Source organism: Sturnus vulgaris, chromosome 11 (assembly GCF_052056855.1).
Source record: "Sturnus vulgaris isolate bStuVul1 chromosome 11, bStuVul1.hap1, whole genome shotgun sequence".
In the NCBI taxonomy this organism is placed as follows: Eukaryota; Metazoa; Chordata; class Aves; order Passeriformes; family Sturnidae; genus Sturnus; species Sturnus vulgaris.
In genome coordinates, this window is record NC_142253.1 from 6,635,019 (window position 1) to 6,661,778 (window position 26,760).

The 26,760-nt window shown below is 47.5% G+C and overlaps 1 protein-coding gene across 3 annotated transcripts in view; it reads left to right on the top strand.

Annotated features, from left to right (window-relative positions):
- The window catches only part of PRICKLE2 (prickle planar cell polarity protein 2), a 101,926-nt gene that overhangs the window by 48,297 nt on the left and 26,869 nt on the right, over positions 1–26,760 (top strand). For 2 of the 3 annotated variants that reach the window (XM_014873113.2, XM_088171295.1), the window contains exon 2: positions 21,089–21,272. In XM_014873113.2, coding sequence (XP_014728599.1) covers positions 21,141–21,272 — 132 coding nt within the window. In that variant the 5' untranslated portion in view covers positions 21,089–21,140. Of the gene's footprint in view, positions 1–10,885; positions 11,402–21,088; positions 21,273–26,760 lie in introns of those variants that run through there. The other variant, XM_014873105.2, reaches the window with a different exon arrangement.

The window sequence follows — 26,760 nt, forward strand, 5'->3', positions numbered from 1 at the left end:
TCTGGTACTATAAATCAAAAGTGTTTCTTATATTTGTTAACTGAAGCTATTTAAATGGTTGAAATACGTTTATTTGCTGGCCATTGCATCCTCAGATACAGGATAACAGCAAAGTGTATTAGATTTCCCACAGTGTTAATGGAAGGTCTGAAGCCTGATGGTTTAAATTTTCCTTTGAGATGACACGGGGTCTTGTGTTAGACTTTAGGATGCCTTGTTTTAGACCAGTGCTGTGAGCCCAAGACTTGTCTCAGGCTCATGTCAAATGCTGTAGTAGTTGTACAGGTCTGCCAGATTTGGGATTTGGGGCTGAAGGTCTGTGATGCTGGCCCTGTCCAGCCACAGCAAGCAGGTTCCCTGATGGAGACAAAAGTTCTTTTAGGATTACTGTCATCAGGAGACAGCCTTGTCCTACTTCTTAACAAGTGTAAAAGAAACGTATACAGAGAGAGAATTACCTCCTTTACCTGAATGCCTGTTGGATAAAATAAATGTTAATCTTGACTAATTAGTAAATGGATTCAATGTGGATGTCTCTGTGATCCATTTATGTACTTGAAACCCCCATTGATTTCCACTGGCACCATTCAGCAGAGCAGCAAATGAAAGGTCTGACTGTAGCCACGCTCTTGGCTTGCTGATACCTTTCCCCTGTCCTTCGTATGAGAAAGGAGATCCTGATGGCAGTCAGGACAGTGGTGTGGTTTTGTGCCAGATGTGCAGCACAGAGAGCTTCTCACTGAGCTTCGGCCTCTGGTTTATCCTGTTTTTTACTGTGCATGAGGTGATGCCTTGTGGCACCCCACGTAGATGGCTTTGATTAATTTGCCTCTGACTTTTCACTGCCTAAATGGTCATTCAGGAAACATCCAGCAAACCTCCTGGTTGCACTTATTCCTGAACTCTCCTGCCCAGCCTGGGCTTTTTCCTTTCATGAGGGGTTAAATTTCCTCAACATAAACATTCTCTGCTCTCCGAGTTTGTCCTTATTTGTTGTCTCCATACTCTCATTTTCTTAAGCACTGCAGGAAACAGTCCCTTGCTTGAAGAGCTTAGAACTCACACCTCCAAACATCTTCACAGCAGATACTTTCTGAGTGTCTTAACACCCACTAAAAATCATTGGGAACTGAATCCTTAACTACTGCCAAAATACACAGATACCCTGCGGATCTGACTGCTTCCCCTGACCACCTCCATTAGGCCAAGGGATAGCAGAAAGGAAGTGAGAAGAGTATTCCCCCCTGGAGCTTGAGCATCAGAAATTACTCAGAATTAGTCTGGGTCTAAGCCACAGCATATTTTTGCAATTTAGGTCCTGTAGCTTGTCACATCAGCAGATTTGCAACCCTTGGGCTGACTGTGGATGTTGAGCCAGCCCCCAAAACTGGTGGAAGAACACAGTTTTTTCTGTGCTGTGTGCTCACTGCCAACTTTGTTGTTCTTCAAGGGAATTTAGCTTAAAGATGCGTCAGGGAAGGACATTAGACAAATACCCATCAGTGGAGGAGGGTTGTATATGCCCACCGAAAATTGTATTTGGCATGTTTTGTCATTTTGTGTAGAACAGCTTGTCTCTGAGGCTTCAGGCACTTCAGAAAGTTGAGTATGGCAGGCTTGCCTCAACACAGAGGAAACAACGTTTTGTTCAAAGTCACAGGCAAAATCATAGTTGACATCAAAACTAAACCCAATTTCATGTCCCTCCTGTTAGCACACGGTGCTGCTCGCTCAGGTGGAGGTGGAGAGGCTGGAAAAGAGTGCTCTGCTCTGTGTCTTGTGTGCAATGAAGACTATCAAAGTCAGAACTTTTTTCACAGCAGAGATGCTCAGAGTGCAGCAAGTGTCAAAATCCTTGGCCATGGTTTGTGCTGGTGCGTGCAGCAGGCGCCAGGGAGGGGAAGGCAGCTGTTGGGCTGAGATTGCTGCTTATTGCACTAATTACAATCGTCTCGCTGGTATCAGGAGCTTCCCTTCTCCTGCCCCCATCTGTCAGGTTGGCCATCCATGGTTGCTCTTCTCTTTGAGAGACGTTTGAAGTGTTTCTTACCCCAGAGAGCCCAGAGTGCTCCCGTTCCTCTTCTCCGTACTGACACAAGGGAATGATCGCAGTTTGTACAGAGAAGGGATTTGGGGGCTCGAGCTGTTTGCCTTGAATTAAAGCCATGGAAGGGAAAGGCATTGTCCTTACTCTGCCACTCCACGGTTCTAAAAATTTCAGCCAGATGAGCCACCCTGGTCTAGAGTGTGCCAGCTTGTTTGGAATGGAGGGAAGAAGACCTTTTTCCTTTTTTTTTTTTTTTTTCTTTTTGCCCTGTACCAGTGCAACCAGGCTAACTACTGGTCAGAGCAATCCCCTCCAGTCAGGGCATGCCACAGGAAGGCTCCCAGCTTTAACCTATCCATGGTTTTCCAGAAATAGCCTCAACCCTCTGCTGCAGGAGCCTGGCTAGCCCTGCCTTCAGTCAGCAGCCCAGCTGGCCCCGAACTGCTGGTTTTTTGTTGCAAGGAGACCCTGTAAGTTAAACACTCAGCAGAAAGAAAGCCCCTCTCCTTGGGATGCCCACCTGTTATTTATTTCCCTGGGCTTACGCCTTGTCACAGGGTGCTGGCTTTGCAGAACACCCCCCTCCAAAGAAGCTGGCTGAGCTGCAAAACAATGGGACTCACTAAGTCTCCAGCAGCAATAATTGCTTCTAAAAGGCTGATGAATTTAGTCTGCTCGTGTTTAGCAAACATCTTTGCTTTGCCCTTTGAAGATAATGTTGCGTGTTCAACACAGCTTGGTAGGAGAAAAAAGAGGAAGAAATGGCCTGTAGTTTCATCATGTTTAATGAGCAGTGGCTGGTGGGAGCCATAGCATTCAATATTGCTGGTGTCCCCTGTTAATTGCCAGCAGTTGGATTTCTCCACCCCTCCTGGTGCTTGAGCTGTGGGCAGGATGCTCTCGTAGGCTGGCATGAGCTGGGAGCCCCACAGCTGAGGCTGGTGGAAGGCCAGCAGCAGCCTGGCAGGGTGATGTGGTGTCTCTGCAGGCTGTGCCTCGGGGTGGCTGTGATGGAAACACCAGCATCCTTCCCTAGCACTGTTCCAGGTGTGTGGGTCTGGGTCTGGCACAGTGAGGAGGGATGGTCCCATGACACTGCCTGGACTGGACCCCTCCAGGGGAGTGGGGACACTGTGGGACCCCATGGAGGAGGGAACCAGTGCAGGAATCATTGGCCACGTTTCTGGCCAGCCCTCTCCTGATACGGTCTTAATCCCTCCCTGCAGGTGCTGATCCCCCTGTTTCCAGAGCAGACTATATAGCTGCGTTTCCCTCTAGATGATGATAAGATAAAAGCCTGGCCATGTTCTACAAGAAGAGAAGAAGGTTTAGGGGATGACAGGCTGCTGCAGGAGGAAGGGGTGCTGGTTTGCAGCTGCTGCTGAGGCTGCCTTTGATGAGGGCTGTGATTGATGCTGTGTTTGGAGCTGGCAGTGACGTGCTGACCTTTCCCTGACGGGCTGAGCAGCTCTAATGATCTTGATGGAGCTGGCGATTTGTGTATTGGGTTTGATGTACAAGGCTTGACACGGCATGGAGAGATGGGACTAGACTATGACTGACAGCCCATTCCCATTAAGGATCGTGAGGCACAGGCTGTTCTCTAGTGATTCCTTTCAGTGAGAATGCTTTGACGAATTGCAGTGTAGCAGAGAAGTTTTGCTGTTAAATACCATCCCTTTAATAGCTTCCAAGCAGTTAAAAACAGATGAGAATGAAGTAATTTGCAGGCCAGAAGGCTTATCACTAAAAAGGCTGTCTTAATTATACACTTAATTAATATTTAGTGAATTATTTTTACACTGACTTTAATGTTGAGTCCTTAGGCAGATAAAACAATGCAGTGGCTCGCATCTGAGATTCTCTTTTTTTCTATAGTTCGGCTGTATAAGATTTCAAATCCTGGACTTCTTGCAGGGAACATTAAAACCTTTTAATTTCCATGAGTTGAGCTGTGTATAAATCACACTCTGGTTGGCACATCTCGTGGGTGCTTGTGGCAAGAGTAATGAATTTCATGGTTTGTTATGAGCTACTAAAACCAACAGAAACATAGAAAGCCTGTTGTAATCTCAGCATATCATTCAAGGAAGCAGTTTATTCCTAAGTATGAACAAATGTCAAGCCACGATAACAAGTTGTTATTACTAATTAAAACAAAGGGGAAAACAGCAAACATCTCCTGTCATGTGTGTGCAGTTGCCAGGCTGTCTGGAGGACACAGGAGCTCCATCCAGCTTCAGCCAGTGGGACAGCCAGGCTGGGAACCTTGCCATTGCCTAAGACAGGATGACCCTCTGTGTGCGTTCCAGGAAGGGCACTGGACCATGATCCTAAGAGGGCTGGGGCTGGGAAACCACCCAACCTTAAATAGAGATGCCACTTTTCAGAATTTTATTGTTTTCTATGTTTTGGAGGGTTTTTTTAAATCAAGGTTGGCTTGATTTAGAAGTCTTGTGGAGTTTGAGGTGTACTGAAACAGCACATGCTAGTCCATCTGCTGGCACTAGCTGGTTTTATATCATCCAGGGCCACTTCTTGCTCTCAGGGGTGAAATAACCCGTTTGGGCACCTTTCTTCCCACTGCTCTGTTGGGAGGTGAGGAGCCAGGTGCATTCCTGATCACATCTGATCTCCCTGTGTCTGCAGATACATTGGGAAATTTAAGACTTGCAAAAGCCCCTTCTTGTTCATGACCCAGTGTGCATGATTCCCTCCCTGACATCATGGGAGAGAATTGGCTGGATCCAAAAATATGCTGAATTTACCACCTCCCTTTGCATTTAGCACTCTTTGGGAGCAGGGGCTCATGTGGTGCCAGCCAAAGTGAGGGAAGCACCAAAATCCTGCTGGCAGCCAGGGAAGATGTGCACAGTCGGGTTTAAGGAGGTAAAAACCAGGCTTGTGTCACTTATCTGGGACTGGGCTGGCTCAAGACTGGCCTGTGAGCGTGGAGATGGTCAATTGCCCTGGCCCTGGGGGATGCACAGCTTTGGTGGTGGGGCCAGGCAGTGCATGACTAGTGCAGAGGAGAGCTCAGTGACTTAAGACAAGAATTCCTCAGTACATAACCACTGACCCGAAACACTCTGTTAGACAGGTTTGAAGCCAAAAAATAAAATAAAAATCATCTGATGTGACAGCGACCATGACAGTGTCAGGCAGGGAGAAGGGCAGCAGTGAGGGAGTCCTGAGCTGCTGCCAAGGCACATGTCAATGCAGACTTGCAGGGTTAGTTGATTATCCTGAAAATATATCTTTTATTTTGTGTAAATGGAAAATTAATTTGTTGCTGATCAAAGGTTTAGATCTTTGGACAACACACCACCAGATAAGCTGAAGATTTATGCATTTCCTTTGTAACATATTTTCAGTGAACATTTTATTGTTTGTGGAAAGGCCCCAAGAAAATGATGTGATTACAAAAATAACTGTGTTGAGCTTATTTAGCTTAAATTACTATAGAGTGCTTTAATGAGGCTTTTGCAGACATCATTAAAGGACACTATTAAAAGTGTTCAGATGAGAAGCCTATCAGGCTAGCAAAGGGGAGAAAACCACAGGAGCATCTGGATTGTTCACATTCAGTTACAAATTTGATTTCAACATATAAAAGTAAAAAACATATTAGTGCCGAGTGGAAGCTGGAGGCTATGAAAGCCTTATTGTGTTAAGCCCTCTAAAGCTTCTTACATTAAGGTGATTAAAAAAGGAGAGAGAGAGAGAGAGAGAGAGGGAGGAAGAGATAGTGATTGATGAAACCCTGTTGTTGGTGTGCTCTGTGAGTCATACCAGTGCTAGGATGGGGATAGTTGGTGGGTGAGGGTCCTTTTGGGGTGCTTTGCCGTGGAGGGCATTGGGGTACCAGGCAGCAATGCTCAGGAGAGTCAGCACAGTGTGCTGATCATCCCTGCATTGGTGTGGTTCAGTGCTGCCAGAGGACATGGGCAGCACAGCATGAGCTCTTGGCCACACCTCGCTGTCCAGCTCTGGCTGTGGTGCCAGCCAGGGTCAGGCTGTCTCGCTGGGTGAGTTGGTAGGAAACAGAAAATTGTCTCTAAAATCAGCCGCAGTGCGTATGGGCTGTGCCTCCCCTTCTGCGTCAGCTACTGCTGGGCTCGATGGTCTTTTAAAAACTGAATTCCTCCTTGCAGACTTGACAGCACAGATCCTTACCCATGGCTCTGCCAAAAACGAGTGGAAGGCAGCAGTGGTGACAGCCAGAGGAGTGGGTCTGTGGTGGTTGGTCTCAGGCAGCAGCCACGGGAAGGTTCAAATGGCAGTCCTGAGGAAAAGTGGAGGAGGCCAAGTTTGGGGATTAATGATCTGCATCTGATGTTGCTCTCTCTGCCTCTCTGTCTACCCTGTTTTTCTTTGTGATAAGACATCCCTGCTTTTAGCATTGAAAGCCGTGAGGAAGCATTTGCTGCCTTGCTCGAAAAGAATAAAGAAAAAACAAAGCCCATCCTCATTTAAAGTCCTGACCTGTGTTTCATGACTCAGATTCTCCAAGGAGCTTTCCCCATACCGTGGGCACATCCTTGTGTGTCTCCTGAAGAGCCAGGTGTTTGGCTGGGCAGAATGGGGCTGTACCCTGCCACATAGGGTCATTTCCCTTCCCTGTCACTAACAGCTTTTTGCAGTCATCTTGCCTTTCCCATCCAGTGTTTGCAAAGCTGTGCCCTCTCCAGCCTGCTGTTCTGCTGCTTGTCACTGCCGTGTGCCCAGGGACCACACTGAGCTCATACTGTGCTGGCACTGGGCTGAGAGCACTGGCTCTGCCAGTGGGGATTGCTCTGCAAATTACAGGGCAAGTGTGGGAACAGAGTGGAAAAAACCCACTGTAGTGTCCAATTCTGCATTTCTGTGGTCAGAAAGAGCAATGGGAAAGTAATCTATTGCTATGCCTGTGGCTGTGAGCCAGGATGGGCTCAGTGGTGGTGGGGGGGACCTGCAACCCCCCTGGTCCAGGACAGGCTGGTGGTGTGTGACATACAAGGGACAGTCTGTGTCCCAGTGGGCAGCATTTTGGGGTGGCAGAGTCTGAAGCCTCTTGTGACATCCCAAGGTAGCAGTGCTGTGTAGTGCCCCGGTGTGCTGCAGAGGATGCTCACTAAATAATTCAGAAAGGCAACTTGATCTGACATTCATCAGGTCAGTAGCCCAGTGACCTTGAGGACAGCAGTCTGCTGTTGCTGCGTGTGGCTCTGCTGTGCAGCCCATTGTCATCAGGAGAATCAACATTGTCACGTGGAACCCTTTTGATTGACAGACAATCAATACATCAGGGTGATGAAACACAGCATTTATGAAGCATGGGCTCTTGCAATGATTTGTTAAATTAGCCATAGGTCTGAGTTTGTGCAATTGGCAGAAAGTTTAGAATTGACTGAGTTTGGCTCTTTGTCATTAAAACTAGCAACAAAGGGAAGAAAGATGGTGCAACATTTACAAACAGAGCTGTCTGTTTCACACCTCTGGATTGGAGCAGGGGCTTCTTACTCTTGATCTTTCTTTATTTTTGCAGCTTTTTACTTCTGGTTTGCTTCATTGCTGGCAGTTGTCAGCATCCATCCTTATAATGGTGCAAGTTCTTCACCTAACCTTTGATAATGTGCTCCACCGGCTCAGTATTCTCTTTGCTGCCTAATGAAACACCCATTTCACCTGCATAATGTGCAGAATCCGTTAAGAAATCTTGTGTGCCTTCTGGAGTTATTCCAACACATGACCTTTTCACAAGTCTCACAGTAGGTAATGGTAATATGGAGCAATTGCCAGCAAACCAGCAGCCTTCAAAGCAGGAAGGCTCATTTCCATTTCTCTGAGACAGTTGTGTGTCCAAACATTACACAGCTTCTAATCTGATTTCTTGTCTCAGAAGAGGCTGTTCCTTGGATTTTGTGGATATTTAGATTTGCAAGTATTGGAACAAGAAGTCTGTCAGGAGTGATGACAATCAGAGCCGCTGTTTGGAGACACAAAGCTCTTCTGCTCACAGCTAGCCCTGCAGCTGAATTGTTACAGACATTGGTCTTTTACTCATCTTTTACTTCAGTTCGTGATTCTTACATCCATTTTATCTTTGTGGATGAGCTTAGACTGAAAAGTCTGCAGTTCCTGGTATGATCCCTTTGTGCCGATGATCAGAAAGCCAAGCAGAACTCACCTTTAGGATGGTTGGTTGTGTGGGGGTGACACTGCCACATGCCCTGGGGTGGGATCATGTCAGGCTGGTGCAGGGTGATTAAAGCTGCTGTAGATGGTGGCACAGAGGGTGTTGTACAAGAAGTGTGTGTTTGGACACTCATGCCTTGCCAACATTTCCCCTGAGGGCAAGGCTGGCTGAGGAGACTCTTGGAGCGCGAATAGAGACTTTGTTCCAAAGTCTTTGCAACTAAAGGGCCTTTCCTCCTTGAAAGGGAATGCCAATAAATTTTTACTCCTGTTGGGTGAAAATTAGTGCCTACAGGGCGTGTCCTATGGAGCAGGATGTGTTCCTTGTGCAGTTTGTAGCCCCGAGTCACTGCTGTGTGCTTTTAGGGATATGTTTCCACGGAACACGCATAATTTCTGCTCTACAGCATTTCTGCTCAACATTACCGTTTTATAAGCAGGCTTCTTGGTTTGCTTTTGCCCAATTCGGTTTTGTCTCGTTCTCTTTGTGTTGTAATTAACATGTTCTGAGTTGAAGAGGAAAAGTAAATCATCTCGAGGCCATGGCATGTTAACCACAGAGAGGCAAGATTGACAGCCTGCCTTCAGTGCTGATTCAGGCTGGAAGGGGCAAAATGGGCCAGTTTAGGAAGCTGAAGGATCAGGGAAGATTTTTCCTACAAGTTCTGTTGCTCTTTGTAGTTGGAGGAGTTGAAGGAGACCATCCTCAGCACTTCAGCCATCTCCAGCAGAAGCCCCTGCTCCATGAAAGGAAGGTCTGATCTGGCTGGATGCACTAAGAGTCAGTGCTCAGCTCTTGAACTTGCTGCTCAGACTTAATATAAATTAAAAAACAAAAGAGAGAGTTCAGATCTCTGCACATTCTTGGTTTGTCCCACTTGGCCAAGTAACTTGAGGAGGCTCTTAGTGAGAGCTGGGCTGGTTTGTCCCAGCTGAAGATCTCATACTTGAGATTCTGAGTGTAATTCCATGTAATTAAACCTAATTTATGAGCCTTAATAATAACAATTTAAGGCATTTGAGGCTGCAGAAAGGCTCACAGCTGTAGTTTCTGCATCTGTGTTCTGTAAACATAGCTAATATTGCCAAAATCAAGGGTTCTGAAATCTGGAGTCAGGCATCAAAAGTCAGGAGCGTGTAACAGAATGTTAAGGAAACTTCCCAGTCTGACCATTCACGAGGCTCTCTGGCAGTCACACTCCCCAGGCCAGAGACTTTGACTTTTGAGACTGAAGTCCCTTCACGGTGGCAGCTCCAATGAGCCAACAGAGCCACGCTTGGCTTCCCCACACACCTCACTCATAGCCAGACCAGGTTTCCTCCCCGGTTCAGCCCCACGTTTCCCATAGCAGTCTCAGATGCCCTGTTCCATAAAGTCATTTATTCCCGGGCAGCAGCACAGACACAGCCCGAGCTGGTGCCTCTGAGAAGAACCCTCCAAGAAAGGAACTCCTGGGCTTTTGTCCTCTCTCAGTCTGCCCAGGTGCAAGTCTTGCTCCTGCCCCCGAGTCGTGTTCGGCTCCTGCTCTCCTCTTCCTGTCCATCCACCCCACTAGCATCACTGGTCTTCAATTCCTTTGTTATCCAAAAGGTCGGCAATTCCCAGCCCCTGCAGTGTCTCAGTGTCCATTCTTCTGGCTGGCATCCCCCATCTTCACGGCCTTTTTTATCTCAAAGGTTGGCAGTTCACAGCCTCTTGTCTCGAGGTCCCACCCAGAGTTTAAATTGATTGCATTTCAATCTCCATCTCAATCAGGGTTCGTGAGCCCAGCTACCCGGACCAGGTGTATTACTCAACAAGAGGCGCTATGTGTTGGGAAAGTTTTATTTGCTTTCTGTGAAGGTTTTCTGAGTCCACAGAAACGAGATTTTTTACATTTCACTCGCTTTTTGCAAATGCTACAAACTGAGCAGTACACTGTCCTCCAGATGACTCGAATTATTCATTTGTGACCACTGAATTCCCAAACAACGCAAGAGATTTGGCAGCGTAGCTCCCTCTCTGCGTTTTCTTTTCCAAGGGGAAGGAAACACAGGGGGAAGAGGCTTAGCATCCCCCTGCTGACGTGGTGTATTCCTGGGGCTCGCAGTACTCACCTGAGACACACATAAAAAGGTGTGAATCGTTCATCTGTCATGAACAGAGTGAGAGAAAATATATTAAAACACGCAGTGACCAAAATGCCACGCTAACAACCTGTATTCCCCAGAATATTTAGCCCTGCTGGTCACAAACATGCTGCGTCTGAAAACCAGTAGGGAATCATAGCAAACTACCGTAGAAGATAATTGAGAGAGGGCAGTGAAAGCCAGGAGAAAAATGCTATGCTGCTCGGAGCCAGCGGATCATTGCGTTAACAGCCCGCGTACCTAAGGAGCGGTGCCTGAAGTTTGACAGCAAGTTGAGGTTGGGTCAGCATCTAATAAGAAGGGAGGGATAATTAGTGTCTTCACACCGTTCAATTTGGGCTGCTGGTGTGGAGCCAACTCTGAAACACGCAAGCGAGAGCGAGGAGGATTTTTTTTTTTTCTCTCCCATTGCCTAAACAGGATTTATTGATTTCGGGGAGCGGGCTTGATTTCCATGTAAATAAAGGGGCGTGTGGCCGGTCGGCGGCGCCGGCCCGGGTGGGATGCGGTGACTTTGGCTTGCTGACATCATTGCTCATTAACATGCAGGAGAGGAGAGCAATGCAACAGCAGAGCCCCGCGCCGCTCCCGCGCCGCCAATTATTCTGCATCGCTCCTCGTTAATGCCTTGCGCTCGGCGAGCAAATTGGACATCCTCTCGCCACCTCCGAGGGTCACTTAGCGAAAGGCAGGCTGGAGGGGGGAGCTGCTGGATTCATTCGGATTGGGAGCAGAGAGGGAGGGACCCTCCGGAGCCGGATTTCAAAGCGAGGCAGTTGACGCGCAAGCCTCAGACGCGGGGCAGGAATGGCACGTTTTTCCAGGGCAGCTTTCCTTCGGGAGCGCGCTGCGTGCCTGCTCTGAAAGGCTCCGCCAAAGCCCCGCTGGCGCCGGGCAGAGCCGGGAGCCAGGGATGCTTTATGGCACTGCGGTGCTCCGGCTGGTCCTGCGAGCATCCCTGCAGCCCGCAGGCACCGGGCACAGCTAGGACAGCCGGGCAGCACCGGAGACCCTTCCCTCCCGCGCTGTCACTGCCCCTGGGAACAGGTAAGGAGCTGCCTTGGGCCAGCCGCTTCCCATTTATCGCGGATTTTTAGAAGGGATAGAAAGTAGAAGGGAGAGGAGGAATGAGGAGCGTTCCATGGATGCACGCAGCTGCCTGCTAACTTTGCCCGGTGTGCTGCGAGGGGCTGCGCTGTTTTTCCAGCCTTTGCTGGTCTCTGTGTTTATGGATGTAAAAGGTTAATTGTTAAATTGTATTTCTGCAGCTGCAGGACGTCAGGGAGAAATGCTGATGCCATTGTAATGGAGTTTTCGTTTTAAAAATAATCAGGAAGGCTCAGCTGGCTCTAATAGGAGTTTAAAAATCTTCATCTTTTGGTGTTAATTGTATTGCTCTGGTAAATGCAGCCCCTAGAAGCCTGCGTTTTCTGCACATTTTCTGAGCAGACTGCATGCAAGCTGGGGCTGTGAAAGAGGACGTTGCCATTCAGATGTTTATTTTGATGGTTTTGCCTTCCTGAGAGTAGGAAGTTTTAAAGTAATAATCTTTCTAAGCCGTTGTTGTTCATGCCAGAATGGCAAACTATAAACCAACCTAGAACTGCAACGTAGGGGTTATGTTTTTCAGTGCAATCTTTTCAAGTCCAATTTCCTTTTCTTTCTTGTCCCTTGAAGGAACATTCTAAGCAGATGTGACACAGACATGACCTGTGACCATGGAAAGATTTTAATCCAGTTATTCTTTGTTTTCTGGTCATGATTCCTTGGCGGTGCTAAACAGTGATTGAATCTTTTCGAGCAGTTGAGGATTAGTGCTGGACAGAATAATGCCAAAATAATTATTTGCACCAGATGCAGTGTCATCCTTTCAGTTTTAGCTCTGTTATCTTGTAACTTATCTGACTTATTTTCATTCGGCGATTATTTCGCCTGCTGTGGGAGCACTTACATGTCTCGCATCACTGCATTGTGTTTATAAGGGTGCCAGCTTGAGCCTGTGATAAAGATTTGTAAAGTAAAACTGTCTGCAGCTAACAAGATTATATTTTGCTTCGTATTTTAATCTTCTCCCGTTGTGTGTTTTCTGCCAGCCAGGGCTTAGCAGAATGACCCAGCCTTGCGCATTTGCTGTTGGCAGCCTGGCTCTGGCTCAGCCAGCACAGGCACGGATCAGGCTGGCAGTGTTTGCTTTCACTGTGGGTCAGTATTGCCTGCCTCAGGGGACATTGTCTGAGCCTTAACTTTTGAAATAATGACAATTTTCAGCCTAGCTCATCCTGCTTCTGAGCGCTTTGCCTGTCAGCCAGGTTTTTTTCCTTTAGGATGTATGGCCTGGGAGATGCTTGGATTGCAGCATGTTTACTGGTTTCTGCTTGTCATGCTGCAAACACAAGTGAAGGCCCTTAAAACAGCACGTATAGCCCTGGAGCAGGTCGCTGGGAACTCACTTAGCTTAGCTAGTCTGGAGTGATGGGCTTTGAGCCTGGAATGGGATGGGGGAAGAGAGAGGCAGGAAGATAAATACTGCCTGTGGAGAGCCCAGAGTTATTCAACCTTGGGAAAACAGTGACGATCCGCATGCTGCACAGAGACAGGTTTCTCAGTGGACAGCTGGGTTTGGATCCAGGGTGCTGGAACCCCAGGCTTGGAATTTTCATCTTCAGTTAAGAACAAAGCAGAAAGGACCTCATACCTGATACAGCTCTCCATCTTGTTTGGCTGAAAAGACACCCATTAAAATCTGACAAGATAACCCTCAGGGTAGGGCAGGGCTTTGTGCACAGACCCGAATTGGCTGTTGGATGGGGAGCCCAGAGGGAGAGTTCCTCAGGGCTCTGCTCTTCCTGCTCCTCCACTACCTCCCCTGTCCCATCCCCATCAGCCAGAGGCCCCACTGCTCTCTGGGATCCTTGGGGTTGGGGTTGTGCTGCCAAGGGGGACACAAAACCCTCTTGGGTGTCCACAACCCCTGCATCTGCCCGTCCTGTACCTTCTTCTGCCTTCTATATTCATGAGCTTGGCTTCAGCATTGTTTGCCCACCAGCTTCAGGGTTATTACTGCTGCTGCTGCTGCTCAGCCTGTTCTTCTCTTCAACTTGTAAACTAGTGGTTTGCATTTCTTCTCCGTGACTGGGGAAAAATATGTGGTTATTACTGTTTCTGTATGCTAAGAGCTGGACCTTTAAGGGGAAAAAAAACAACCCTAATATAAATATGCTGAGAGTAGCGGTAAGCCTGTGAGCTGGCAGACTGCCTCCATCATCTTGGATGTGAAGGAGCAGCCTGTTGGATGCCTTTTCTCCTGGTAGCATGGCTGGGCAACAGGCTGGGGCTCACTGCAGCTTCTTCTGCCTCTTCTCTCCTCTTTGCTTGATCTGCAGCTCACACGGGTGTAGCACTTTGCCCACTTCTGTCTAACCTCTATGATTAAAAAAAATTATTGAATCTTCTGCAATATCCTGAGAGATCCAAGTTGAGAGTTCTTCTGAGAGCTGCTGAGTTATTAATATCCTTTAATTTAACCATCTCATCTTTATGCGTCAGAATTTTCAGTTTGTGTCAGGGGTTGTGGCTCATGGGAGCAGCCTGCCAGTGTGGTTCAGGTCAGGAGGGTGTTTCAACACCCTGCTGCTCTTATTCAGCTCACTGGAGCCCAAGCTGGGTCCTGTGTTCATTGCAGAGCCGTGGGGTGCACCTGGGCTCTCCAAAATGGCCTGTGATGCACCCCACATCCCCCACTGTGCTTTACCACAGGCTGGGAAGGTTGGTCATGTTTTTATTCTCATCCTGGGCTCTTGCTGCAAGGTCTGGCCACAGCTTTGTTCTGTGGTTCTGTGATTCTGTGTTTGCCTAAGAGGGCACCAGACAGATCAGATGAGGAATTTAGGGGGTTTGTGCATTGTGTTGTGTTTTGTCCTAATTCCTTGGTCTGCCTCTGGTGTGCTGGTGGCTGTTGTCTGCCATGTGGTGCCTCAGACCACAGACAGCAGGATTGGGAGCAGCCTGGAGGCTGCCCCAGGCTGTGCCTCAGGGAAGCAGTGGTTTGGGGACAGGGCAGGTGTTCTACCTGCTTGTGAAAGGGATGGTCCTGATGCATGATGGAAGCGGAGCAAATGGAAAATCCTCAAAAGCTGCTTTTGCTCATATTTGGCTGCAACTGGCAGTACTGGGGATAGTTCTTTTTTTATTCTTCTATTTCTTAATTAAGCAAGAATAGCTTTTGCATTGGTAAAGGATGAGTTTCAAAAATAAAATTAGTCTCCAGCCTGAGGCCAACCATGGACAAATCAGCTAGAGAGGAGAATTCTTCCAGGAGTGGAAATGGGCTTTGTCATAAAAGCATCAGTGCCATCCTGGATACCTTCACAACTGCTGCTGTGGGCATTGCATGAGTCAAGGGGGAACTACAAATAAAAAATACTCTAAAGTTGACTTGCCTTGAGGAAATCGAGGAGGGAGAGAGGAGAAGGTGGATGGGGAAGATGGAGAAGAGTCTAATTTCCAACTCCTCCATCCTCTTAGTGTTTCCCCACCTAGTGTGGACCTTCATGGAGATTTGGTGGCTACACGTGCTTTTCCTATGGCCTTTGGGATCTGGGGGACTTGTATTTGTAGATTGCAACTGGTTTGGTTGCTGGATTATTTCTCTTTTCCTTGGTTTCCTGGCATTACTGTTCTGCCAGCTCTGTTGCTACCACCTGGTGTTGATCTATCAAGCCAGCTGTTCCCACAACATGTTGTGTCAAGTCAGTGTTGGCATCCCTTGACTGTCCTTGCAGGCCACCAAGGGCACCTTGTCCTCACTTTGAATTTCTGCTATTATAGGTACCCATGTGCAATTCACCTCCTCTTCCTGCACCACAGTGGGCAGATAAAAGTTTTGCTAAGCTCTGTTTTCTACCCAGGTAACACAAAGTCTTTGCAGTTCATTCCCACTTGATAGGCTGGGGTTTTTTCAGAGCTGGGAAGTTGCAGAAATATTTTGTCTGGAGAGATGCCCCTTTGTCACTGAGATCCATGGGTCCTGAGGCCATGGGCAGCACTGGATGGGGGCTGCTGGGATCCTTTGGTTCAAAATACAGTGTTAGAGAAGTTGGAGAAGAGGCAGAACTTCAGCCAGAGCTGTCTGTTTTGAGCACAAAAGCTTGGGGCTCCTCTGATGTTTAGGAAGTCCATGGGGAAGCCACAGCTGGATGTTGGTTGTGGTTGCTCCGTGCCTCAGTTTCCCTGTGCTGGAGAACTGCTGGCCTCTCCCTGTGGCAGGGAGGACTGTTAACTTTTCCCTTTAGGTGAATGTTTGCCCTGCCTGTGGGGTCTGGAGAAACGGGTCTGTATAGCTGGAGCTCACTTGGGATGGGAAGATGCCTCATTAGCTCTCAATTGAGGGGAGGAGATAACAGGCAGGGATATAAAGATACCCTTGTTAAGAGACTCAGGGGTCATTTGAGCTACCCCAAATCCTGAGCCTCCTCTCCCTTTTCCAAGAGGTCTTGGAATTTTGTGATTTACTGATTGACAGCTGACCCAAAAGCCTTATTGCAGTCATGATGATGGCACGATGCTGGAAAGAGATCAGGCTGCCATGGATGCCTTAAGCCAAGTGAGAAGGGAATTGTCCGTCTGCATTTACACACCCCACCCGAGCGGAGCAGACAATTGCTTTTTGAGCGATTCCAAATCTTGCATGTTAATGTGTGCACAAATGCATGCAAATCCTGTATTAGGGAGCACAGCAGAGGCGTCGCCTGGCCGTGCACGGCCATGGCATTCCTGCTTCTGGCTTTGTCTGGAGAGGGAGCTGCTCCCTGATACAGCCCATTTATTTCCATCCCAGAAGAAACAAGTGAGAAGCGGAGATAAGCACCCGCTGGTGGGTGATAAGGGCTGCTTACCGAGTTCCTTCTTTGTCAGAGAGGAATTTTAACATTTCTGCCACAATTTTAAACTCTGCCTTCATTCCTGCTGTTACTGGGCGGCGTTGGGCTTCCTTTCTCAGAATATCTGGACCCCAGCCTGGGCAGGCTTTGCCTTGGTGCTGTTTGCTGTGGTTTGTTCTGCATGCCCACCTATTAAACGGGAAGAGAAGAGCCCTGTGGCCTGGAGCATCTCCTGCAGGCAGGGATGTGCTGCCCTCAGCATCCTTGGGAGTCCCATCCTGCCTGTGCACCCCAAATCCTGACACGCGGGGACAGGGAGCTCACGTGGCTCCTTTGCTGGAGCTATTGGCAAGGATCCCCTTTGCCTTGGTGACCGGCTGCCCTCCATCTCTCTTCCCCGACTTTTTAGCTCTGTTTGTGCTTTCCCCAATTGGAGTCTGCTAGTTTTTCACAGCAGGGAGACCTCATCTCTCTTCAGAAAGCTGGGGTCACACTCGCAGTTCTCTCCAGAGCCTCTTGCACAGCACTAGTGTTTTCAGCATGGTTTAGCTTTTTGTTGGTGCCATTGCTGAGATGAAAGGGTTGTGGGAGGCTCTAGAGATGGCAGAGGCTGTGCCTTGCTAGTAGGGCTGTACAACAAGGGGCTGCCTCGTCCCAGAGACCTCGTGGGTCAATTGGCTTCGTGTCAAGATCTGCGGAGGTGGACCAAAGCTGGGAGTTTACTTCTGCATCCCAAGCAGCAGGTACCTCGAAGCCAGGCTCTCTGCTTGGTGTGTTGGGTCCTGTTTGCTTCAGATTCCCCTTGTGTGCCTGTTTTCATCTCTAGAGAGAAAAGGGCTGGCGTGGGGTGGTGGATCTATTTGCACCTTCCTCCTACACCAATGTGGGGGTAGGAATGTGACTGGGAATGGGCTTAAAGTCTCCTCTGAGGAGAGGATTTACCCACTCTGCCAGGAGCACCATGTAAAAGCAGGCAATGCAAAATAAAACACATCCATCTTGTAACTTCGCTGGCCTTGAGGAGAAGAAATTTTTCAGTCTGTTTCTGAGACGTTGCTGCTTTGTACCATGTGAAGTCAATTCAAGGCAGGCTCCTTTCCAGCTAAATCTGACACCAGGAAATGTTCTTTTTCTCCCCATTTGCTTCCCGCCGTCCTGGCCCCTCTACAGGACAGCTCTGTGTGAGCTCCGTGCTGAGCAGCCCTGCTGATGCTCCCCAGCCCGTGCCTCCTGCAGCAGCCTGGCTCCTGCTTGCCTTTCCCCCCTGTCCACAAGCTACAGCTGCTTAAAAGCTCCTTTATTCACCCTCTGTGCTCAAAGCCAGGCGTGCTGTCAGCCATCCCTGCTTCGTTGTTTCCTCCCCAGCGCTGGTGATATCTCTGAGTCACCAGGGCAGGTTCTTCCTTGAGACAAGCTTGCAGACCTGGGATAAGAGCAAGATGGAAAGGCTCATGAATGAAGACGGGATTTCCAGACAGTGATTGGTGTTAATTTATTCTTGCTAAAAAAAACCCAGCTGCCTGCGCTCTTCTCAAGTTGTGCAAGGCTGCACAGGCAGCAGAGGTTGTTGTTGCCGAGGCTTTGGTGGTGGTGAGGCTTGGCCAGAGCCAAGCTAATGGGTTTCCCTTTGGAGGAGGTGCCACCCCACTGGGCTGCAGCTCCTTGTCCAGGGTAAGGTGTGTGACACACCGATGTGCTGAGCATCTGCAGGCTGTGCTGCACGTCCTGCACTAGTGACTAAGGAGCTGCTGCTGGCAGGAACAGCCAGGCAGGCTGCCAGCCATGGCCCTGCTCGTCTCCAACACCCACCAGCTCTCTGCTGTGGCAGTGGCACCCACATTGTCACTGTGGTCACTGCAGGCACAGGCGAGTGCTGACGTGTGCATTGTCTCGCTTCTTGTGGCTCTGCTCTGAGTGTGGCAGGGGAAAACGACTTTTTCAATTTCATCTCACATTTGAAATGTACATTCTGATATTAAATTTTTGCTATGGGGAATTATTTTTAATTATAGTGAGCTGGAAGATGATAAAATAAAGTTGAGTAAGTGAGACCTATGTGAAGAAGTCATGGAAACCTGATCATAGAAGTGGAAAGACACTCCTAGGACGCTGGGTATTGTTCCCATGAAACAACATATCCTAATGTAAAGAAAATTGTAATTAAAGCTGTTAATCATCTGCTTTTAATGAGGGGGGAAAAGCTGAATATCTCAGAGGAAAGATCTTGAATTTTGTACAGTTTGCCCAGGGAGGTGGCAGAAACCCCATGCCTGGAGATGGTCAAGCTTTAATGGTGCAAAGTTGTCCTGTCTTGGGGACATCACTACTGAGCAGATAGGCTACCTGTGGTGTTTTCATCATTTGCTTTTCTGACCAGGGAAGCCACTCACTGGCAGTACTTGCTTGGCTGATGGGGCAGGAGGGAGGGTGGGGTACACCAATTTCCTGGCCAGTCCTCAAGCTCCTGGCTGCACATGGTGTGAGCTGGGAGGATGGGGGTGGGAGTGATCTCTGGGGTCTAACTGATCATACATCTTACCTATTCAGTCTTTGACACTGTTATTACAGGTCCTGATTTATCTAATTTATTAAAAGCCAAGATGTCTGATGCTCTCCTGCCATCTCCCATGGGGAGATGGATGGGGAGGGGATGTATCTAGAGTGGGAAGGAGGAAGAAGCCTGTGGGTTGGCTTTTTCCCCATTTTAATGCTCGTGCTCCCAGTGGACTGTTGGGTTTGTCCCCCTTTGAAGCACATGATCAATACCCCAAAAGTCAAAATTTGGTTGAACTCCCTTAGAATGACTAACTCTAGTGCCAAATCTGGGGCTCTATGAATTATTCTTAAAATCTTGTTTCCTATGATTTTAATCATATCACGAAATGAGATGGAAACAGCAATGACACCAGCGACTTTACTGATGCAGAATACCCCTTCCATACCCTCCCACGGTAGCTGATTAATTAAAATATTCAAATGAAATGGTACCTTGATTATATTTTAAGGAAACAGCCAGAGGTGATGCCGAGACTCCCTGACTGGACGCAAACCAGACGCTGGAGTGTGTGGGGGTTGCTGTGTGGTTTAGATCTGATGAAAGGCAGGAAATGGGAAAATCTGGCAAATCTCCCTGGCTTGACTTAACGGAGCCTCTTGACTTTTGCTAGAGTGCGTTTTTTGTTCTGTAATGGCCAAATGGAAATTTAGACTTGAAGCTGGATCTGAGCACTGCTATGCTTAGCTGGCTTGTATACAGCAGTGAAAGAGAGGGAAAGGTGTTTAAAAATTCCAGTTCCCAGGTTTAACTATTGCTTTCCTCTGAATTTCTTTTCTCTACCGGAGAGCAGAGAAACCTGCAATGGCAACTGTAAATTTTCCCTTGATTTTGTGTGGTACCTTATTATTTCTCCCTTCTGCTACCCAAGTGAAACCTTATCTCGTTCCTCAGAAGTCAGTGGTGCTTCATTAGTGCAAATTAATTCAGAATCCTGTGTGGTTGCTCTAAAATAGATACCATTGACCCAGCCTGTAGAAAAGCATTGAGTTTTCAGAAATAGAAGCCAATTTATCAGCATTCCCTTTAACCTCTTTTTCTTTGTCAGGGGATGTTTTCAGCCAGGTTTGTCCTTCGCTGTTACCGTGGTGAAGGGGTGCCATGATTAGAGGGAGGACACCTGTCCTGTGAGGAAAGGCTGAGACCATTGGGATTGCTTAGCCTGGAGAAGAGGAGGCTCTGTGGTCACCTTATCAGCCTTTCAGTACCCAGAGGAGCCTGCAGGATTGCTGGAGAGGGACTTCTTACAAGGGCATATAGTGATAGGACAAGGGGGAATGGATTTAAACTGAAACAGAGTAAGTTTAGATTGGATATTAGGAAGGCTTCTTTACTGTGAGAGGGGTGAAGCCCTGGCACAGATTGCCCAGAGAACTGAGAGATGTCCCATCCCTTGAAGTGTTCAAGACCAGACTGGATAAAGCTCTGAGCAACCTGGTCTTGTGGAAGGTGTCCCTGCCCATGCACGGGATGTTGGAACTGAATGACCTTTAATGTTCCTTTCAACCCAAACCGTCCTATGAGTCTGTACTGTCCTTGCAGCCCTTCAGATAAAAGTTCAGCTTCAAGCCTGTGAAGAAAATCTGTCACAGGCCACAAGCTGCAGGAACAGCCCCTTTAAATAAGTGTTAGGAACAGCAGATATTTGCAGTGAATTAAGCTAATGGCTGTTGAATTGCAACCTGTGGGTTGTTCTTTCAGTTCTTGTGCTTTCCTCCCTTGCTGCTGAGCTGTGGCATGTGCCACCAAGCTAGATGGTTAAGAATCATTGCAGTGTGACTGAGGGTTTTGTAGCCTCCCTTAATTTAATTTAGCTTTATATGTTCAGACTATAATCAATTTTTATGCTACTTTAATAAGCAAATTTATGCTATCAGCATGCTAAAGAGGCTTGTCATTCACAGCTTCCCAGTCAATCTACCATTTCCCATTTTAGCAAAGTGCTCAGTTGTCCTAAATTCGGTAATGACTTCAATTCTGGCTGGCAAGTCAACCCCACCAGGCATGGCCTGTGCCTGTGCTGGCCCCTGGAAATACTCTTTGTGGTGCAGTAAAGGGACAAGCAATTGCATATCCCCAAACATGGGGCAGTTTAACTCAGATGGATTGCCAAGTGTTGTTACAGCAAATAGGGACTTTTATTTCCTCCTCATAAGAGAGACAAATCCTGTGTTACAAAATGCCTGTGCGTAAGAAAGGGTTTGAGTTTAGTCTCTGCAGACCAGCAACTGGCAGGAATCACTTTCTCATTTAAAGCACTGCTCACCAGGACATCTCTTTTTCTTTCTCCTCACCTTACAGGAAGATTTGCCTTCACTGTAAGTGCTCCCAGGAAGAGCACATTGTAACAGTTATGCCTCTGGAGATGGAGAAGACAGTCACGAAGCTGATGTTTGACTTCCAGAGGAATTCAACTTCTGATGACGACTCAGGCTGTGCTTTGGAGGAGTATGCCTGGGTCCCCCCCGGCCTGAAGCCTGAACAGGTAATGATGACACTACCCAGCTACCAGAAAATAATTGGTTTTGCATGTTCTTTGGAAATAGTTTACCTGATTTTTCTTCTAGGGCTGCGAGCACTTGTTGTGTGTGGTTGTTTCTGGGGGTACTAGAGAGACTTGTGGGGATAGGTCTGGTCTGAGTGCTCAAATAGAACAAAACAGACATGTGATCCTTGCAGGACCTGTGGTTTTCTGTGTCTGTGGATGTAATTGGTAATGGAGAGGGGCGAAACAAAATACCTCCAGGATGGGATTTCTTGTGGTTGTGCAAGGGAAAAGACATATCTAGTGTTTCACTGGGAAAAAAGCAATGGGACTCCAGTGTTTCCCAGGGGCTTAGTGCCTGTGTTCTGCCCTCCTGGACTCCTCCTCTCTGTGGTAAGTCCAGGGCAGACAGTCAAAGCTGGTAGATAACTCTGAAAAATGGGCCAAAAGCTTTGTGGTTTGGGTTTTCCAAGCATCATGTTTATGCTTTACTGGAAGGAACAGCTTAAATAAAGCTCAAGTCTCTTGATGCAGGATCGAGTGGGTTGGATTAGACCTCTGTGTGCTGTGTGGAGCGTGCATTCATTCTGCTCCTTCCAGCTTACATGATTCCTTTGATTTTTATGCTGGTCTTTTATATGTTCAACTCAGAACTTCATTTGCAGTGGAGATGGCAAAATGAGCTTAGCCTTGATTATTGCAGTATGATATGATACGGCAGTAATTTTAAACTCTATAAGGAGGCTGGAAGGGGGTGGAAAGCTTTCATTCTTATTGCCATAGTTGCTGTCCTTAAGTACTGTCTTTTCCTGTGCTTTTATTCAGACAGGCTTAGGAATTTCCTGAAATATTTTGGCACCACCCGTAGGCTGTAAATATTATCTGTCTGATTAGAGAAAATCCAGTTGTTTGGTGGCTTGTTTCTTTTTTTTTTCTTTGTCTTTATAAGCCTTGCTCAGTGCTCACTTGAAACTCCACAGCACCATGTGTTTCATTTGGTGCCATCCAACCGTGCAAATCAGGCAGCAGCCTTGTTTTCTGTCACCTTCCTTATGTCAGAGGCTCTTTTTTTGCCTCACAGGAGGTACAAGATGTGGTGTGTGGAGAAATGCAGATGGTTCTGAAGTAGCTCTGCTGGTCCTTCATGCTGTGGCAACATGAACTGGTTGGGTTTGGGGGTCCCTCCTGGTTGGGGGACCATACCCAAGCTGGTGCCACCTGCTCTCGTTGCTGGTTTCTGACCAGGCGTGTCGGCAGCTTCTGGAGCACAAGCTGGCCCGTGTTCCTGTAGCTTTGGGTGGAAATACAGGTATTTAGTGACAGATGGCACCTGACCAGGTAGACATGGTCTCTAATGAGTACATCATGGCATGGGCAGTGATTGAAACCCACTTTCAGCATGGTGGTGACATTGCAGGAGACCCGTGTGCTTCTTTGATCCCTTAGGTGCTCTTGTGGCATCAGGGAGTTTGGGGCACTCAGGAGGACATAGAAGTCCATTAGCTCTACCAGTAGCTACTGACATCTCATGCATTACTCAGGTTAATGTATTTTTAGGTTCTTCCAGCATCTATTTCTTGCAGAGGTCATGGTGCTCCTCAGTCTGAACGCTTGTTTCCTCAGTGCACTCTTCAGTCTGATTGCTGGGCCTTTCAGCAAATTTGCCACTTCAGACCTATCTCTAATCACCATGGAGATGAAGAGCAGCCATAAGCAGAGCCCTGAAATCCGTCCAGCAGAGCTCATCCCCAGCCCTTCATGGCTTTTCACGTGTTAGATGAGCCATGAAGATGGCAAAAGCGAGGTGTGACTTCCCTGGGCTGTGCAGGAGCCACACTGCAGGCCTGGTGTGTGTCCCTGGGTGAGGAGCAGCACCCTCAATTTCATGGAATAACAGAATGGTTGTCCCGTGGCTGGGAATGCCCCATAGTGCAGGAGGGGCCATTTACCTCCCATGGGGGTAGGAGATGCCTCTGCAGCAGCTCACTGGGGATGTGTAATTCTGCAGACATGTGTGGGTTTTGGGTCAATGAGTCAGGTGTGTGCATGTGATGTGGAGCCTCTGCAAGGTTGGTGCCTGCCATGGGGCAACTGGTGGGCTCTGCTCTGGCTGAGGGTACTGCTGTCAGGCTGGACTGAAAATACAGATTAACAGGCAGGGAATTTTTCTCTGCCTCCTGCTGTTTCGCTTTTGTATTTTTTTGGACGTGAAACAGATTAAATGAAACAACTTTTTCCGCAATATTCTACTTTATTAAAATCTCTGTGCAGTATATGAACTGGGGAGGTAAGTGTTCCCCTGAAAGACTAATGCAGTTTTCTTATTTTACTTGGACGACAGCCTTCCTACCTCGCTATTCTTGGGAGACAGCGCTCACGTCTCACTCAACACAGCAATTTACAGGATTTCAGTGGGGAGGAGTTGGCCTGCAAACATGACATCGTTTTTTGGCAGTGTCCACAGGTCATTTCAGTATTTGAAGAGTCCCTTCAATCCAAAGCTTAAATTGCTGTCATCTAGAGGGGAATCAACTCAAACCTGTAAGGTCTCACTGTACTCCTGGACACTAACTCAGGCATCAGCTGGTCTGGGATACCTGTCACTAGTGAAAATCATCTTGGTTACTCAATGTGCAGTATTGAAGACAAAAAGAGCATTGGTCCAGTGTTCACAGATACTGATCCAAACATTGTAATGAGAAGTGGAGCTGGAAGTTATTTATCCCTTATATTGTGGCTCATTGACTAAAGACTCATTGACTCTAAGACTAAAAAGGGCTTTACTCAAAAGCCATAAATGCAATATATTTCTAAATGTGTTTATAACACGGGGATTAGGATAGTAATTTAAAAATTGATAGCTCCCCTGCATAAGGTATGTTAAAAATTTTTCTGGTAAACCAACTAAAATGTATGACATGTCTGCTCAAGAAAGAGGGGTATAAACTGGAAGGACAATGGAAATGTTGTTTCATTGAAGAGCCTACGAGAGTTTAAGAGCTTAGTTTGTCCAGCCTAGCAAATTGTTAATTTGAATTGTTCTTCTCCCTGTTCATTATAGAGGGAAGAGCAGTTATCCAAGCTCCAACTTTAGCCCAAGAACATAGACATAACCTGTCTCCAGATGCGTTCAGGCAGGAAATTGGAAGAGGTTTGAAACCATCAGAGTTGTAAGGCTCAGTGACAACCTGACAGCCAGGAGAGCGACAGGTGAAAACCCAGGACTGAGCTCCATAAATCACAATGTGATAAGGAAACAGGGTTTCTTGTAGTAGCAATCAGCTACACAGGATGGCCAGGAGGCCTTTGTGGGGTCTAATCCCACTTGGATTGGAATTCGATGAGAAGTTGTCATACGGCAGAAGAGGGACTTCTCTTCTGGAAGATAGGGATGAAGATGGGAATGGCAGAGATGGCTGTACAGAAGCCAAGAAGGGGATGTGGGCTTTGTGAAATGCTCTTTTTTTCTGTCTGCAGTTCAATGGTTGGATAAAGAAATAACTGTCTTGAAATGGGCAAACACCTTTAGAAGTGTGTCCTCAGCAAAGCAAAATGCCAGACTGAGCCTGGCTGCAGAGACAGAGGAAGACATCTTTGGGAGTCAGCTTGTCTGCTGGGGCTGGCAGTCTGACAGATGATCCTCCTTGCACTGACATGAGTTTGAGGGCAGATGATTGAAAATAAGTCCTTTTGTGATGTGCTTTTTCACGTTTTTAGGCAAGGCATGTGTAAATACATGTGAATGTGCAGCCTTGCATTCCTTGGGGCTGTGGTTTGGAGAAATCCAAAGGGGTTATAACATGCCACTTTGAATTTCTGAATACAAGGGATTTTTTAGGATTTCTATCTTTATTGTGTCTCAGTATTAAGAGCAGCTGGTTATGGGCAGAAATTTCCAATTAAACAAAAGATGGGGCTCTACTTTAGCCTCAGTGTGGCTTTTTGTATGGCTCTGGCATGCCAACATCTGAGAACCTTGCATGTGCTGTAAGAACTTAATTCCCTCTGTTGTCAACACGGTTGCTCTGGTTGAGTCCCTTAAAAAGTTATGAAAATCTCATCTGAGCTAAAATTAGCAGTGTGAAGGTTCAGGGGGCCATTTTTCTCTAAGGCAGCCGTTAGAGCTTGGACCTCAAGAGCTTTGCAGTGGTGTGAAACTTGTAGCTGTCACAGGGAATTTATTCAGAGGCTAACATACATGTTAATCCCTCTTCTGGATATTTTGCAAGACCTGTTGCAAGGGCTTAAGTTATAAAACCTCCAAGTTTCATCAGTTGCCGTTCAGGTCACAGAGTGAGGAAAGGAGAATGGAGATGAAGCTACACTGAACATGCATTTACACCTTATATAAAGATTTTCACCATTCTGGTGAGGCAGAAAGTACATTATCTGGGCCAGGCATCTCTGGGGGACATGTGTCTCACTTGTGCCTGTGTGGCAAGGTCACTATACCATCTCGTTCTTTCTTGAGCCTTCTGAGTTCAGCAAAGTGTTTCACTCCTCAAGAGACTGAAGTCTTGCATGCGGCAAGGAAGGAGTAAAACAGACCAAAGCGACCCTGTGCCCCAAAGCTGTGTAGTAGTGGGGAGCAGACAAGCTAATTTACAGCCCGGTAGAAGAAGGGCCATGAAGAACTCTTCCTTCCTGGTAGATCCTGATCCTGAGAGCAGAGCAGGGTGCGTGGAAAGCCGAGAGCCCTGAGGAGAAGCTGTTATTCTGCAGCTGCCTCTCATTTTGTCCCCTTACACACGTGCACGCTGGAGTATTTTACCCAAAAGCTGCCTTTCAGTACATTTTGAAAAGCTCTCCAGTTTCACTTTGAGGTAGCGGTGAGTCCATCACCTCCCCAGTGAACTCTCTCAGTATCTAAATAGCCCGGCAGTTAGCGGCTCTTATTTCAAGGCTGGAGCTGTCTAAACCCAGCCTCCAGGCATCGGACTGTGCCGAATGCTTCCCAGCTGCTGCATGCACACGGAATGCTGTTTCTTCCTGTGATGCCATGCTGTGTGACTTGGGGGCAGCTGGAGTGGATAGGAGGTCCTGGAGCTGTTCCCCTGCCCTGGAACAGAGTGGATGGAGAAGTGTGAGCACATCCCGTGCTGCAAAAGAGCCTATGGTGAAACCGTGTGCCTGGATTTTGCTCTATTTCTGTATCCTGGGGTGTTGTCCTGATCATGGTTGTCCTGATCATGGTGCGCCAATGGAAGCTGTAAAAATTATTTAATCCTTGAACAATCTTATTATCAGGGAGGGAATCAGCTACTTTTGGTGGGTCACAGAAACCAAACCACTGGCCTGACAGGGTTTGCTCGATTCTGAAATTTGAAGAAGATATGTGGAGGTCAGCAGAGGTGAAAGGCAGGGAGTGGAGAAGGAAACTGAAAAACCCTTCACTCCCCAATAGAAACTTCTCCTGGAGCTTTATTCCAGTGTGCAATTACAGCTTTTCTGTATTGCAGTGTTATGCTGGTGTGCTGCCCCATGCCTT